Below are 14892 nucleotides of genomic sequence, written 5' to 3' on the forward strand. Positions count from 1 at the left end.
ACTTTAGATAAACAAGATTTCCAATACTGAGATTTCATGTAGAGAAAAGTTTATGAGTAAACTTTCAACTTTGTGTCTTCAGTAGCCTACATAGAACACAAAGGGTCACACAACAGCTCCTGGATGATGAACTAGTTCTGCCTCTAGAACGACATCTAGGACATGATATGCAAATTGTAATAAGGGAGTAAGAGGAGTAAAAATACACTGTAGCAAGATGCAGTAACATGTAAGGCTAGGATGTACATGATCTAAAAGAAACAGCTTATAAAACACAGATATTTCTTTGTAAACTACTACATGCCTGACCACTACTATTTTTTTCTTGTGTGGTTAGTGAATAGTGAATCGTTAATGCAGATGAAATAGACCTGCACAGAACATGACAGCATTAGTAACAGTATGTGAGAATCGAGTATCTCCAGTGTGTCTCAGTCACGCCAGCTGAATTTCATTAATAGCAGTGTTATCACCGATGCAGATTAGTGTTTAATGACATGTATCTAACCTGATAAGTAAACATCTCTTATAGTTGGACCAATTGAAAAAAAAAAAAGCCTTAAATGTTTGGAAATAAGGGCCTGAAATAAGTGAAAAGCAATCAAAACAGTTCTGTTTTATGAAAAGTACATTTTAATGGAAAATGTCTGCAGCACCAGACATTAACTCTGACAGGTAGGCTAGTGTAATGAGTTTAAATGTTTAATATTTGTCCTGCTGGAACTCAAAGGTCAACCACGTGATGAGGGTACACCCTGAGTCACTGATAGTGAACAGTCTGATTGCTGTCACGCCACCATCCATGATCGATACGTCACTTAACCTTTTAGGTGTATGTGGTCTTTTTTGAAAATGGTGACGGCAGCACCGTCCACTGCTGAACTGCACTGCATATGATCAGATACTGTTTGCATGTTGAGCAGATTGTCTTTAATAAATTCATTACAAAAGTGTCAAGTGTTTATTTTCATTTACACATACACATACACACTATTTCATCAACTAAATCACGCTTTTGAGTGCCTAAACGTGCTCAAACTCTTAACATTTTGTAACACAGAGTTTGAGTTATGCGTATGAAAATTAATCCCTGAACAGATCCATATGTACACATTAAATCACAACCATAGCGCCACCTAGTGGCAACAGAGAATGTCATGTTTTACACTTTGGCGGACGGGGTGGTTGACTTGAGCTATCTAAAATTTGGTTAGAAAAGCCTCAAGGAGTTGGTATTGCTTTATTTTGAAAAACCAGGGTGTGACCCTGGTGCAAATTTTGATATTTCGAATGAAACACAACGTTGCTTTAACTCAAAGACACATTGTCCAGTCCTGACCTGAACACATCAATAGCAAGCAATAGTGAGAGCGCCGCCTAGTGCCAACACAAAATGTCATGTTTTATACTCTGATGTACTGCTACACTCAGACTGACCACATCCACCTCAAAAGCAGTCTGAATAAACTTCAGACCTTCATGATGCTTTATCATGAACAGTGTGATTTCTCATTCAACAGTGAATCCTGATAACATGGGAATTCAGCATAAAGAAACAAGTTGCTGTTGAGGGGCTTGGAAAACTTAAAAAGTCATGAAAACTGGTACACACCTCCAAACTGATAAAGGCTTTCATGTTTTATGGGCCATAGTGCCACCTACAAAATAAAAATTGTAAAAAAAAAAAAAGTAGTGTTATGTGTAGTTAAATGTTACAAGCGTTTATACTGTAACATTTCATCTATGTGTCTGAAATTTAGCAGCCTCGTGGAATGTCCTGACAACTTCAAAAAACTCTCTTGGAACCATATCTTAAACCCAACAGGAAGTCAGCCACTTTAAATGTCAGGTGTAATTGTGGCATTTTCACAATTTTCAGGCTTTGTACTTTAACTCCTCCTGGATTGGATCAACATTATCTTTGGTGAGTTGAATCTAAGCCTTGGTGATGTTAAACTCTGAAGCTTTTGAGTTTTTGTGAAAGGGCTTGTTTGTAGCTGTGTGCCAGAATTTTGATCATTCCCCACTGGACATGAAATCTCAAATAAATCTTAAGTATCTTTTGTCCCATCTCACCCACACTTCACATGATTGATTAGAGTCCATGTCTGGAGACATCTATGTGCCAATATCAGGTCACCCTTATGGCACCTCCTATTGGCAATAGGTGATAATCATCCCATTTCTTTCCCCAGGACACTGACAAAGAACTGAAGCCTGCTATGTAAAAGAGTTTTGCTCTCTCTTTTCTTCCCATTCGGTTGAACAATTTTCTTGCATGTATGCTATAATTTACAAGCATCCATGCACCCGCTACACTACACTTGTTCTAAATCAGTCAGTTTAATTAAATATATTTTGGTCCTATAAACTCTGTGGTCTTTTTGGTCTCTCCTTTTGTCTGAATTCTAGGTTTGGCTCCTGACAAAATGAGGTCTTGTCCTGGTTAAAAACATACTGGTTTAGTGGGTTTTAGCCTGCTTTCCAGTGGCATTAATTTCTGACAGTGTAATTTATTTAGAGAGATTCATTGGTATCTTTGGGGGGGAGAGCTAAGTCACTTTAAACAGTAAATATGTTTTCTTTGTTCTTTTATGAATAAAATGCAGGCTTATGAGATTTGCAAATTATTGCAGTTAAAAAAAAAATCTGTTTTATGATATTATATTTTATAATTTGCGTCAGACTTTTTAAAATTGAGGCTTTAATTAGAAAAGGTGAACTTCACAATAGATAAGGCACAAGAGTCTATTTTCAATCATTGTAGACCTATAAAATGTTCCCTACAGCTGGAATAAATTATTATACAGTTCATTAGTTAAGATCAATATGTACACACACACACACACACACACACACACACACACAGATGTTGTTCAGACACAATATCACAGTATTGGTTTAGCATACTGCAACTACCATCACAGTTTCAGAGTGATCAGAGTTATTTAATCAGTCAGGAAGCAGTCTGCCCGTCTCATTAGCCAGCCTCCAGTACCTCTTCCTCAAGAGGAACGCTGCTGCCTTGGGCTGCCTTTGCCTGGTGAAAATACCCTTCTTGTTCCCCACCACACGATAGATTCCTGCAGACACAACACAGTTTGACAGGAACACTGTCACAGTGCAGAATATAATAAGCTGAATAAATAAAGGTCTGGTTTTTAACCTAATGGCTGCTTCCCCAGAGCTTCAGCTATTGTTGTCCCTCAGCGTGACTGGGTCAGAATCATAGATTGTATGTGATGTCTGGGGAGCACTAGCTCTTATTCGTTTCTGCTACACAGTGCAGATATCTTTGACCCTTTGTCATATCTGTTAAAGCTTCCCCCATTTTTTTTTAAAATATAGTCAACAGTTTCAAAATGTGCATCTTGCACCTTTTATTTTTAAGATGTGAAACAATGTATACATCAAGCATGGTGCAAGTAGTCAAACAGCCAAGAAGACTCTAAAACCAGTTTTCTGCTCTCAGGTAAACCTGGCCACAGCACACTGAAAGTCATGTTTTTTTGGCATACACAAATGTAAACCACAGTTTGCTGTCTTCCTGCAACCTTGTCATCTTTGCAATTTTGACACAGTTTAAGAGAGCCCGTCATAGGTGCAATCACTATACTACAAGCTAGGCTGGTGCTGAGGGTTAGTGTTAGGAATTGATAACCACAGCAACCTTCATGACAAGAGTTTACTAATCAAGGTGATTTTTTTAATCCAATTTACCCGCTGATGCAATGAATTGATATAAAATTAAATGAATATTAACTCTAAAAGGGTGGATAGCGTTTGTGGCAAAAGTATCAAACACAGATTAAATTGTGTTAGCTGGTAAACCAGGGCCCCATTGTAGGAAGCAGGTTAGACAACACACTACCACTACTAAGAGTGTGTTAGAGGCAATTTGACTAATATTCAGGTGAGTTTCCTGGTCCTCTGCTGATGTGGATCATCATTCAGAAAGAGATCTATTCTTCTGACAAGGAAATAAGCAGACTATCCTACCTCGGGGGGGGGGGGGGGTATGACAGCAGTTCTAGTTCTACAGATTGCTTTATTTTGAAGCTGCAGTACCTTGTGCAGTCATGAAGTCTGCAAAGTTCCAGATGAGTTCACCGATGAAATACTGATTCCTCTTCTGGTCGAACACATCATGGTAGCTCTGCAGGAGAGCATTCTGGTACTCCTCAGTGAACATCATGGGTGGATCCTAAAGAGTGACAGTAAGACTTGTTAAAGATGCGGAACTGACTTGTGAGTGAGTGGAGGGTTAGGGTTAGGGTCACTCAAAAGTTTGAGTGAGTGAGTGAGTGAGTGAGTGTATTCTCACCATGTGAAGCCCTGGAACTGCATCTGCTCCATATTCACTCTGGATGATGGGTCTCTGGTACTTTCTGTACCAGTTTTCAAAATGAGTGCTGAGCTGAAGAGGAACGATATCCAGTCGGCCTTGATCAAAATACCAGGCAAAGTAACTGTTTACACACACTACATCTACATAGGGACCCTACAGAAAAAAAATAACCCAGAAAAGGATTCAGAAGTATTCTTCAACATGGTTATGACATACAGTTATTTATTAAACATTTATCACACAATTTTCTTGCAATCATTCTTTAAATAATAAAATCTGTAAGATGCTTTTTATCAACCAGTTTCAAGTTGGGTAAATGAATGAATGCATCGTTTGTTTTAAAAATGGTAAATGGCCTGTATTTATATAGCGCTTTACTAGTCCCTAAGGACCCCAAAGCGCTTTACACATCCAGTCATCCACCCATTCACACACTGGTGATGGCAAGCTACGTTGTAGCCACAGAGGCGAGGCTGCCGGACACTGGCGCCACCGGGCCCTCTGACCACCACCAGTAGGCAACGGGTGAAGTGTCTTGCACAAGGACACAACGACCGAGACTGTCCCAGCCGGGGCTCGATCAATACAGACAAAACTGAGGAAACTGATGTAAACAATAATATTCCAAAGAGGGTGAAACATACTCATTTGACAAAATTTACTTACTATGACTTATTAGGACTTAAAAAGAAAAATTAACATGGGTTTTGTGAGCTGCTCATCTAGTGTTAATTAACTAACTTAGTTAAATTGCTATCTTGAGCAGGGCTCAGACCTGAAGCACTCAATGTGATTCATTCCACTTAGTACAAACTTCATCTTTTAACATGATTATAACAGAGGTGCTACTTAGCAAATTCTGTTACAATATTATCATTAACGATGTGTCAAATAAAAAGTCTGTAAACTGAAAAAAAAAGGGATGTGCAGACTTTGTTTAATATATGATGTTGACATTAGTGTGAAGGATGCAGAAACTCACCCCTTTGTCCATGTCAGCTTCAGCGATTGTGACGTAAGTGACAGGTCGGGTTTGGTCCAGAGCTTTGGTGTGCTCAATCAAAGTCCTGTAAGGGGGTAGAAAAAAAGGAAGTGATTTGATGTTGGGTTCAAATCAGCAAAAGATGTGTCTTGAAATCCAGCTGTAATAAATACAGGAAATGCTGTCTGGGACATACCAAGTGTTGCTACATTATGGGGAATTGGCTGGAATTATTTACTTTAAATGTTAAATTCCCTTCCTTAGTTGGACATTTAGCTGTCTCATTACTGTTTGGTTAAAATAAATGTTTGTTTCTTAATAATTACATTAGTGTTTGTCTCTAAGTTCCTCTTTGCTTGTTTTTTTTAGCTCAGTTGTTGGTTGTTTTATGCTCAATTTAGTTTGGTTTTAAATGTTAGTTTGTTATATTTTGTTGCCATTACAAATAGGGCCAGTAGGATACAGAATATTTAAGCTCAGCATGATATTTAGTAAATTAAAAAGTCGATATTCCAAAATATCAGCCAATTTTTATTTATTTGATCATTTTTTCCTCTCTCAGACATGACTTGTTTACACTACATTCTGCTTGGATCAGCTGGTTTTTGTGTTTGTGGGGTTCCAAACAGCAGGGACGTTGCAGAGTTGCACCTTCTGATGGCTAAACTATGCAAAATCAGCACTCTACTTTTTAAAAAAATTTATTCATCAGTTCAGCTCTTATTAGTTCTGTTCACTTAATTTCTTAAGGCTCCAGGATCACCTTTTGGGTTTTTTGTTTTTTGCTTTTTTTGTAAAACAAAATCCACTTTTTTAAAAACTACATTATGTTACTCATGCCTAACTAGCTTTGTCCCTCATACCAGTTATCAGATGGATATCAGATGCTACAGAAAAACTGATATTTTCTACCAGGATTTTAAGAGTTATTACTGTTACACCTTCAGTGTGATAAAGCACATATTTGAGAAGTAGAATAAACATCAGAATTCACATTTTCAAACAAACGGAATAATCCAACATCATGTTGCTTATCTGTGCAGTGATGACTATTTGAAGGGTGGCAATAATTGGAGCTTTACACCTCAAAAGAAAAATAATCTGTACTCACTTGAAATAAAATTCAGCAGGAGGCATCTCTGAGGCGGGCTCATTGGCTACCGACCACATGACCACAGAGGGATGGTTCTTGTCCCGGCGCACAAGCTCGTCCATGACAACCAAGTGGTGAGACAGAGAGGCGTTTCCAAAACTGCGACTATCAGTAAGGCACAAAAGATACATCTCAGCCTGAGCTGAAAGACTAACGACTCAGATCCATCCACACTGCAAGATGTGAAGACCTAACTCACAACTGTTCTGCTTTCCAGTAAAGTTCAGCTATTGTGAGTTAGTCTTTTACTCTAAAATGTAATATTATGAGTACTGTACACATTCAGGTCTGAAACATGTGGACAAACGTCAATAAAAAAAAATACGAAAAAAACACTCCAATTTAAACGTGTGTATGGCAGACAGTCATCTTATTGTCTGATACACTGTGTGACATAGCTGTAATTAACTTAGGAATGAAGTCAAGTTTGATATGCAGACTGAATCCTAATAGCCTATGACAATCACATGTCATTTCATGCAGTATTCCTATTGGTCACAATAGTGTGTAACATTTTTTGGCAATTCTAACTTGGACAGCATGAAGTTCATAAGTTCATAAAGAGTTTCAGCAGGGGTGGTGTTGGACAGCATGTGCAGTTTTCTCTATGTCTTCATATGCTGTGGCAAACAGAATTTTTCACTTTTGACCTTACTGAACCCTCAAACATATCCAAAGGTCACACAGATATGTGTGGTAACACTTACATGTCTTTGATGCCCACACCCGGGCACTCATCTATCAAGACAATCCCATGACGGTCACACATCTGCAGGATCTCCTCAGCATAGGGGTAGTGGCTGGTACGGAACGAGTTGACCCCTAACCACTTCATTAAATTAAAGTCCTTTACAATTAGGGGCCAGTCAAAGCCTCTACCACGAATCTACAACACATTAAAACCAGAAAAGTAAACATACGGAGCCTATTTTCTGCAAAATTTAAAGGAGTTTCATCCCTCTAGTGGTACTTACGTCAGCGTCCTCATGCTTATTGACCCCATGGAAATAAAATGGCTTGTTGTTAATGAGGAACTGGGTGTTGGTAACGTTTACTGTGCGGATGCCAAGTGGCAGAGTATACTCATCCTCATATGTTGATGTCTCACTGACTGCAATTAGGTGGACCTAGATGTTGAAGAGAAAATGTTAGAATAATAGAAACAACACAACCTCACAAATCGAGTGGCAATGCTCAGTCAAACCACATCACACTGCAGAAATACACGTACATGCCTGTGAGCATGTTGCCTTACCTTCATAGAATAAAGGTAACCTGGATTCTCGTGCATCAAGTACGGCCACCACAGCTTCACATCTACCACTCTAAGCACTCCAGATGATCCATTGGAGGAGGCCACAAAGTGGCCATCTTTGTCCATTAGAGTAATGTTCAGAGTGTTGCTGAAGCCACCTTGAACAGATACTTTGTATCTGATAAGACCTACAATCCAGAGGAAACAATATCCAGAGAAGCAATATCTAATGAATAGACAGAAACTGCACATTTAAAGTCTGATGTATATGATGCGGATGCTAATCTTTCACTCTGAGTTTTTGTACATCAGTTTACCTGCTTACAAATTATTTTGTGCTAGTAAGGATTTTAAATCACTGTGCATCACTGTATTAATTAATTTAATTTACCAGTGTTATCCATGAAGTTGGTCTCCACTGTGATGTCATCCACATACACCTTAGGAGTAGTATACAACAGTACAGGACGATGAATCCCAGCATAGTTGAAGAAATCAAAGTCCATGTTTTGCACAAAAAACCCATCAGGATACCTGCAGACCAAACACAGTTTCTCATCATTTACATTATACTGATGCATCAGCTTAAAGTTTTGAAGTGTGGCAAGGAAGTCAAAAAGAACCCAGTATCACAGCAAAATGAGTAATAGACGCTAGTAGTTGCATTACTAGCAGGGGAAGATAATATATGTAAAAGCAAGCAAAAAACATATGACGTACATTCCAGGTTCCTTACTACAACTTACTGTAACTTCTGTTTGCGTGTACATTTCATGTTTTGGAGAGGCAAAGTGTGAAATGGACCAGCGTGTCTATTACTCGCTTTGCCATAATATCAGGTTGGACAAACACATGAACCAAAGAATGAGCCTACCTGCTGCTGTCATTCATGTACTGGATGGTGCCTGGAGGAAGAGTCTCCAAAGTTAGGGTGTTGTTTACCGCGATGGTGATTCTGCATGGCTTCATTGGTTCCCTGCGGATTAAACTACTAATCTCTGCCTCAAAAGGAAGATGGCCACCTTCATGCTCTGTCACTTTCTCTCCATTCACCCACTGCAACAGAGAATGATCACCTTTTTACATGAGCTGCAATTTAGTGACACGCAATCTCATTGCGTGTCACTTCCTTATTTAGCAAAATGATGGCAAACCACAGTCTGCATGTATTACAACAGCGTGAATCCACAGGTTTAATGAGTTTAAGTTCTAGACAGTCCAGACTTTTTACCCACTGAAAACACTCATTGCAACACAAACTATTAAGCAAACTCTTAAGTCGGTGAGATCTTATATCAAGAAATTCATCTGCTGCTGTACCAGATTTTTTGTAAAGAAAGCATATTTTTTCAAGAAAACATGTGTTTCGTTACATGATGTGTTTTTCTGTAATATTTTCAAATAAACAACATGATTTTTAAAATGATTTTTGTGGCGGATGATAACTTTTTATATCTGAATTTATTCAAACTCTGAGTGAATGGCTCAGAAAGATGCAGGTGATACTCACCACTATTGAGTAATAGTGAGCACTTCCCACTCTAAGAACTACTCTTGTTCCCTGATCGGAGATCCAGCGGGCAGGCACGGCCACCTCTCGGTCATACCACACCCAGCCAATGAAATCTCTCAGTGTGGGGTCCTGTGTGATGTCATTGTAGCTGGCAGGAACTGGCATTTCAATCACTGGGCCTGTCTAAAGAATACAAAACAACAATGAGAAGACAGGACTTTAGCCCCATGTTTATTATATTATATTATTTATTATTAATTTTAAAGTAGACATAGTCATCTAATTGAGGTCATTTTGTTTCTCTGAGGTCATGGTAAGCTCCCTTCCTGGGAGTCTGGCCCTGACAAGATGAGACTTATTAATATAAAATTTCAACGTTTGTTCTCATTTTTTAAATTTTTCCATCTATTTTTTTTTTCTAAAATTGTGAATATCTTCAGCTCTAAATGCCTCTAGAGACCTCAAAAGGAGGCACAGTCTGACAGGAATGTATCCTATTGTGTGGCATTCAAAGGGCTGAAAAGCCAAAAATATTTAGTTACCACTGTGAGTCAAACTGATAAGTTTATGCATGCCTTACTGCTGTGTTGTTTACATAGTTATTTTGTTTTTGTTTTGGGGATTTTTCTGATTTTTTGTTTTTAATTCAGTTTAGTTTCAGTTTCAAAACTTAAAACAAAAATTAACAAACACCAAAATCAAGGATATTTCCTCAAATATTCAATTCATAGCATTCTAACTTTTATTTTAGATTTTTTGGGGGGGGTATAACTCTACATAATTGCAAGATGTTTAAAAGTTCTTGTTTACAGAGAGTACATCACTGTATGCGACCGTTGTATCCCTGTCAACAGTAGGCTGATTTCTTTCATCTGACCTGCTATCACCTCCGTTCCCGCTCACCTCTGCCAGCTGACGTTTGTGCCAAGCCTTCTCGAAGCCCTCGTTCCTGTTGGGGGACCCGTCAGCCCTGAAATCCCACAGCCCGTTCAGCTCCTTCACCTCTCTGAAGGAGGACTCACGGGGAAAGAGCATGCCACCGTCCAGTGGGAGCACCGTGCCAAACACTGATAGCAGCCACAACAGACGGAGCACCGCGAAGCTTCCAGGTACAGACATCCTGAAGCCCTCTCCTACTGCCCTCTCAAAGACGAACACAGTTTTTTATCGCCTGTTCTGAGGTCACGTGGCAGCAGCCGTTACGTTACATCGGTGATGAGATTTTCCGACTTTGGTCCGAGATTACAAAGGGCAGATGTTTCGAAACAGGTGAAGTCTGGATAAAACGGGGACACCGCAAACTCACAGAAAGTTCTAAAAAAAAGTCATCTTAACTTGCATGCAGCAGGACGGACAGCAGCAACCACAGCGAAAGGCACTGAGAACTGTTTCACAGTCGAGCAAAGTAAATTTATTTAGGGCTTTTCACAGACAGTCACAGAGCCCTGTACACAAGAAGGGCAAATATGAACATTAAGTACCACAAAAATAAATAAATAAATAAATATTTAAATAACAATTCTCAACAGAACTTCTAAACAAAAAAAGTGTTTAGAACTGTAAAACCAATACTAAAATCTGTTGGGAGCCAAAGTCATATCGTTTTTAAAATGCAGTCGTTTCTTAAATTTAAATTATATTTAGTGACAAGAAAGGAGACAAGGCAGAGAAAAATTTCCAGCAACGTTTCCTGCACTGTCATCATCATATAGAAACAAGTAAATTATGGAAAAGAACGTCCCTGGGTGGGCTCGAACCACCAACCTTTCGGTTAACAGCCGAACGCGCTAACCGATTGCGCCACAGAGACTCGATGAAGTTAAGGGACACTTCTGGAAATATAGAAATACAGAACTATGACAACGGCGAAACAAGTTTATTTGTCTTTGTCTTTTTTAACCAAACCAAAACGAGGAAAATGACTTTATTTAATTTATAACAAATATGAGCGAGCTTCACCAAAATGTGAAAAATTAAGGTAAAATGAGTTAAATGTATGATTTTTGGATTTACTCAGCAAGCACAACAAATAACATTCACTGGAAGTTCGAGGCTTTCATTAAATTTTCTGGGCTATAAAATATGCTATTTGGATAACTGTTCAATCGGTGACAAGGGAAGAAAGTAAACAGCAGAAAGTCATTCTAGTAGACTGAACATCTTTCCAGGAATTGTGAAAATTACAAGACTACATTATGACAGATATTTTGACCCAGTAATTTGTGCTGTTCTAAGGTGAACTGGGCAAAAACTGGGACATTTAGGGTTTAAACATTAACAGTCAGTTACTGTAAATAACTGTAATCTCAAAGCTTTGTAACAGTATTGGACATTTAGCATTTGATTTTATTGCTCTGAGGTCGCAAAGGAGGGCAAGATAATACCTCATGTTGCGTCTGCCACAGAAAACTGCACAATGAGTCGCCTGACATGGCAAATCTTACTTATCTAGGGTGACCAACCGTCCTCTTTTTTTTGCACTTGTAGACTTGTAAAAGCCTATGTGACACTTTTTATTTCACCATTCATTAACCGCACAGAGAAGGCATCATTTAAATATGTTAAAGTTTTCTCCTAGGAACTGGCGTCCACATATGTGGACATCACATTTTGGGTAGTCTGGACCAAAATACAAAATTTACCTATACAGCTATGTTATCTGGATTTACAGCTGTATAGGTATGGAGGTGTATGCATGAGGGCTGGAGAAGTGCACTGGTATAGATTTTAAAGAACCATGATGACATGTAGAACTGCTGTAAATACAGAGGAATAAAGTTGATGAGCTATGCCATAAAGATATGGGAAATTGCTGATGGAGCTATGTAAGAAAAGAGGAATAAAATTGTTGAGCTATACCATAAAGATATGAGAAAGAGCTGATGAAGCTAGACAAGAAGAGAGGTGACAATCAGTTAGTAACAGTATGGCTTCATGTTGCTGAACAGCCCTACAGATCTTTGCTTTGAGAGGGCTGATGGAGATGGAGTTGCACTGTCTTTGTTGATCTAGAGAAAGCGTGATAGAGTACAAAGACAAGAATTGTGGTACTCAATGAGGAAGTGAGAAGAGGCATAGAAGTACATGAAGCTGGTGCAGAAAATGTGTGAGGACAATGAGGGAGTGGTGAGCCGTCTGTGACAGCTCTGTGTCACCGTTTGTTTGGTAGAGGACTCACTCGCAGAAGCTTAGAGAAAAGGTGAAGGGTTTATATATATAATTTTGCACCAGGTGAAGATATATACATATATACAATGGAATAGGAAAACACAGGGCTCTGGGGGGTCCAAGGGTGAGGGAAAGGTCCAGGGCAGGCACACACACATGTTTTTCTTTTACTCTGTCCATGGCTCACTCAAGCAGTCTGATCCGAAACCCTCACCCTCATTCAGACACATCCACAGAGATCCAAGCAGCAGGGGAAACAGGCAGGAGACCCGGGAAGCCTGTATACAGAGGAAAAAGACGTTAGGGAGAAACTCTGAGAAATCACAAGGAAAAAGATGCTCAACAGGCTGGGCTACACTGACACTAGTTAGAACAACGATCCAGCGAGGAAGCAGAGTCTCCTGCCATCTTAAGGAGTCTGCCAGGGTAGTCACTCATGATTAGAAGCCAGAGTAGGATTAGAGTGAATGAGCAACAGGTGTGCATTGAAGGCGGGTTTCACACATTCTCCGGATCCTGAGAACCATGACACTCTGAGCCCTTTTTTGTTTGCAGTGATGATGAATAGGCTGACAGATGATGTCAAGCAGGCGTCACCATAGACTATGATGTTTGCAGATGACATTCTAATCTGTAGTAAGAGAAAGGAGTCGGTGAAAGAGAGCCTAGAGAAGCGAAGGTATGCTCTGGAGAGAAAAGGGAAGGAAAGTCAGCAGAAACAAGGCAGAATACGTGTTTGAATGAGAGAGAGACAGGTTGACAGGTCAACATGCAAGCTGTAGAGGCAGTGAAGATAAATGCCTGGGGTCAACCATCCAAAGGAACGGAGGGTGAACAAGACAGGTGAAGAAGAGAGTGCAGGCAGGGTGGAGTGGGTAGAAATCTGTAAGCAGCAAAATTAAAAGGGAAGGTTTACAAGATGCAGTGAAACCTGCTATGATGTATGATTTGGAGACAGTGGGCGTTACAGAAGGACAGGAGCCTGAGATACAGGTGGCTGGAGAGTTGAAAATCAGATTTTCATTGGGTGTGACCAGATTAGAAATGAGTACATCAGAGGGTCAGCTCAGCTCAAATTCTGTCAGACAAAGTTACTGTAGAGAGGCAAGGCTGAGATTGTTTTGACATGTACCTGGGAGGGATAGATTTAGAGCTTGGGGACATGAGGAAGACCATTGAGAAGGTTTTTGCCATGGATGATCCGCTTTGGCAAACCCTAAAGAGAGCAGCTGAAAGAAGAATTCCAAACTTAAAACATTATAATAAAAACTAAAAATGCAGTGATTTGCAAATCTCATAAACCCATATTCCATTCACAGTAGAACATAGAAAATATATCAGATGTCTAAGCTGAGACATTTTACTACAGAGAAGGATTTTCAACCTGAGCAAACATACTCCCACGCATTGCTCTAAAATGCCAACAGTGTGTAGCTTGGCTGTGTGTAGGCTGAAAAGTTGACAGGTGGGCCAAAACAGAGAAGGGTGGCACAGACCAACAACAGCACACACAGAACATTTTTTTTTATTAAAAAATGCCTTTCTTTTGACTGGGTAATCAGTCCCACTTTTATCTGCCACTACAGCGTACATGCTTGCACAGTGGAAACATTTGTTCTGACTGGGAACAGGAAGCCTGATACAAAAACCAAACATACTCCCTTTGGAACAGTACACACAGATCTTAGCAGAATAAGTTGACTCATAGACTGGACAGGTGCGGGCTTATAGTTCACTGATTACTATTCCATTATAGTGTTTGTGTATGTTATGAAAGATAAGTGTGATGGAGTGTAAGCTTGTGGGAACCAATGTAAGCACTCCAGCCACAGTGTGGTCAGACATTCAGACTTCAGCACATCAGAACGGTACTGCTCAGCAAAACTGGTGTACACAGTTTGACATGTAAAGGTGTATGCTAATAGAGAATGAGTTACCTACGAAGTTATGGAGGTATGTAGTACAGACAGCAGCTGTAGTTAGGATTTAGGAACAAAACACAAAACAGGCACTTTACTTAATCCTGACAGGAGGAAGGCCAAACCTTTGCAGGATTCAAAAGTTTTGAAAAGCAACAGCGACAAGAACACATGAGCTTGATGCTGAAATGAGGATAAGCAAACATGAAACCAGAAACATGTTTCTGGTCCTTAGTGTTATGGTTCTGGGTCATTTTGACCCAGTGTTTTTGAGTTTCTTGTGTTTTAGTGTTGTAGTGATATTTTGTATTATGGTATATATTCAGGTTCATTAGTAGTCTTAGTTATGGTTTTTTGAGTTTCTTATATTCAGTGTTTAGTTCCTTGATTATTAGATTTCCCCTTGTGTTTCTGTCCTTCTGTGTCCCTCTCTGTGTGTTTGTGTTTTGTGGGTTGTGTGTGTCTTTGTGTCTGGTTTCCCTCCCTTGTGTTTCATTCCATGTCTCCCCGCCTATCATGTTTATCCTTGTTCCGCAGCCTGTCTTGTCTCTCCC

General features: G+C 39.5%; 1 protein-coding gene and 1 non-coding gene across 2 annotated transcripts; both read right to left on the reverse strand.

Annotated features, from left to right (window-relative positions):
- Positions 1-297: 297 nt before the first annotated feature.
- Positions 298-10600, reverse strand: gusb (glucuronidase, beta). Its single transcript, XM_003456127.5, has 12 exons — positions 10155-10600; positions 9249-9434; positions 8613-8794; positions 8130-8272; positions 7739-7926; positions 7458-7610; positions 7191-7369; positions 6442-6588; positions 5331-5415; positions 4325-4501; positions 4069-4204; positions 298-3083 (listed from the first exon to the last, which is right to left on the reverse strand). Exons 1-12 carry the CDS (start codon positions 10368-10370, stop codon positions 2953-2955), a joined length of 1923 nt encoding a protein of 640 aa, XP_003456175.3. The 5' UTR covers positions 10371-10600; the 3' UTR covers positions 298-2952.
- Positions 10601-10987: 387 nt separating this feature from the next.
- trnan-guu (transfer RNA asparagine (anticodon GUU)) lies at positions 10988-11061 on the reverse strand. The gene has a single exon. It is a non-coding gene; the product is annotated as a tRNA-Asn (tRNA).
- Between the last annotated feature and the right edge of the window lie 3831 nt (positions 11062-14892).

This window comes from Oreochromis niloticus, linkage group LG10 (genome assembly GCF_001858045.2).
Source record: "Oreochromis niloticus isolate F11D_XX linkage group LG10, O_niloticus_UMD_NMBU, whole genome shotgun sequence".
Classification (NCBI taxonomy): domain Eukaryota; kingdom Metazoa; phylum Chordata; class Actinopteri; order Cichliformes; family Cichlidae; genus Oreochromis; species Oreochromis niloticus.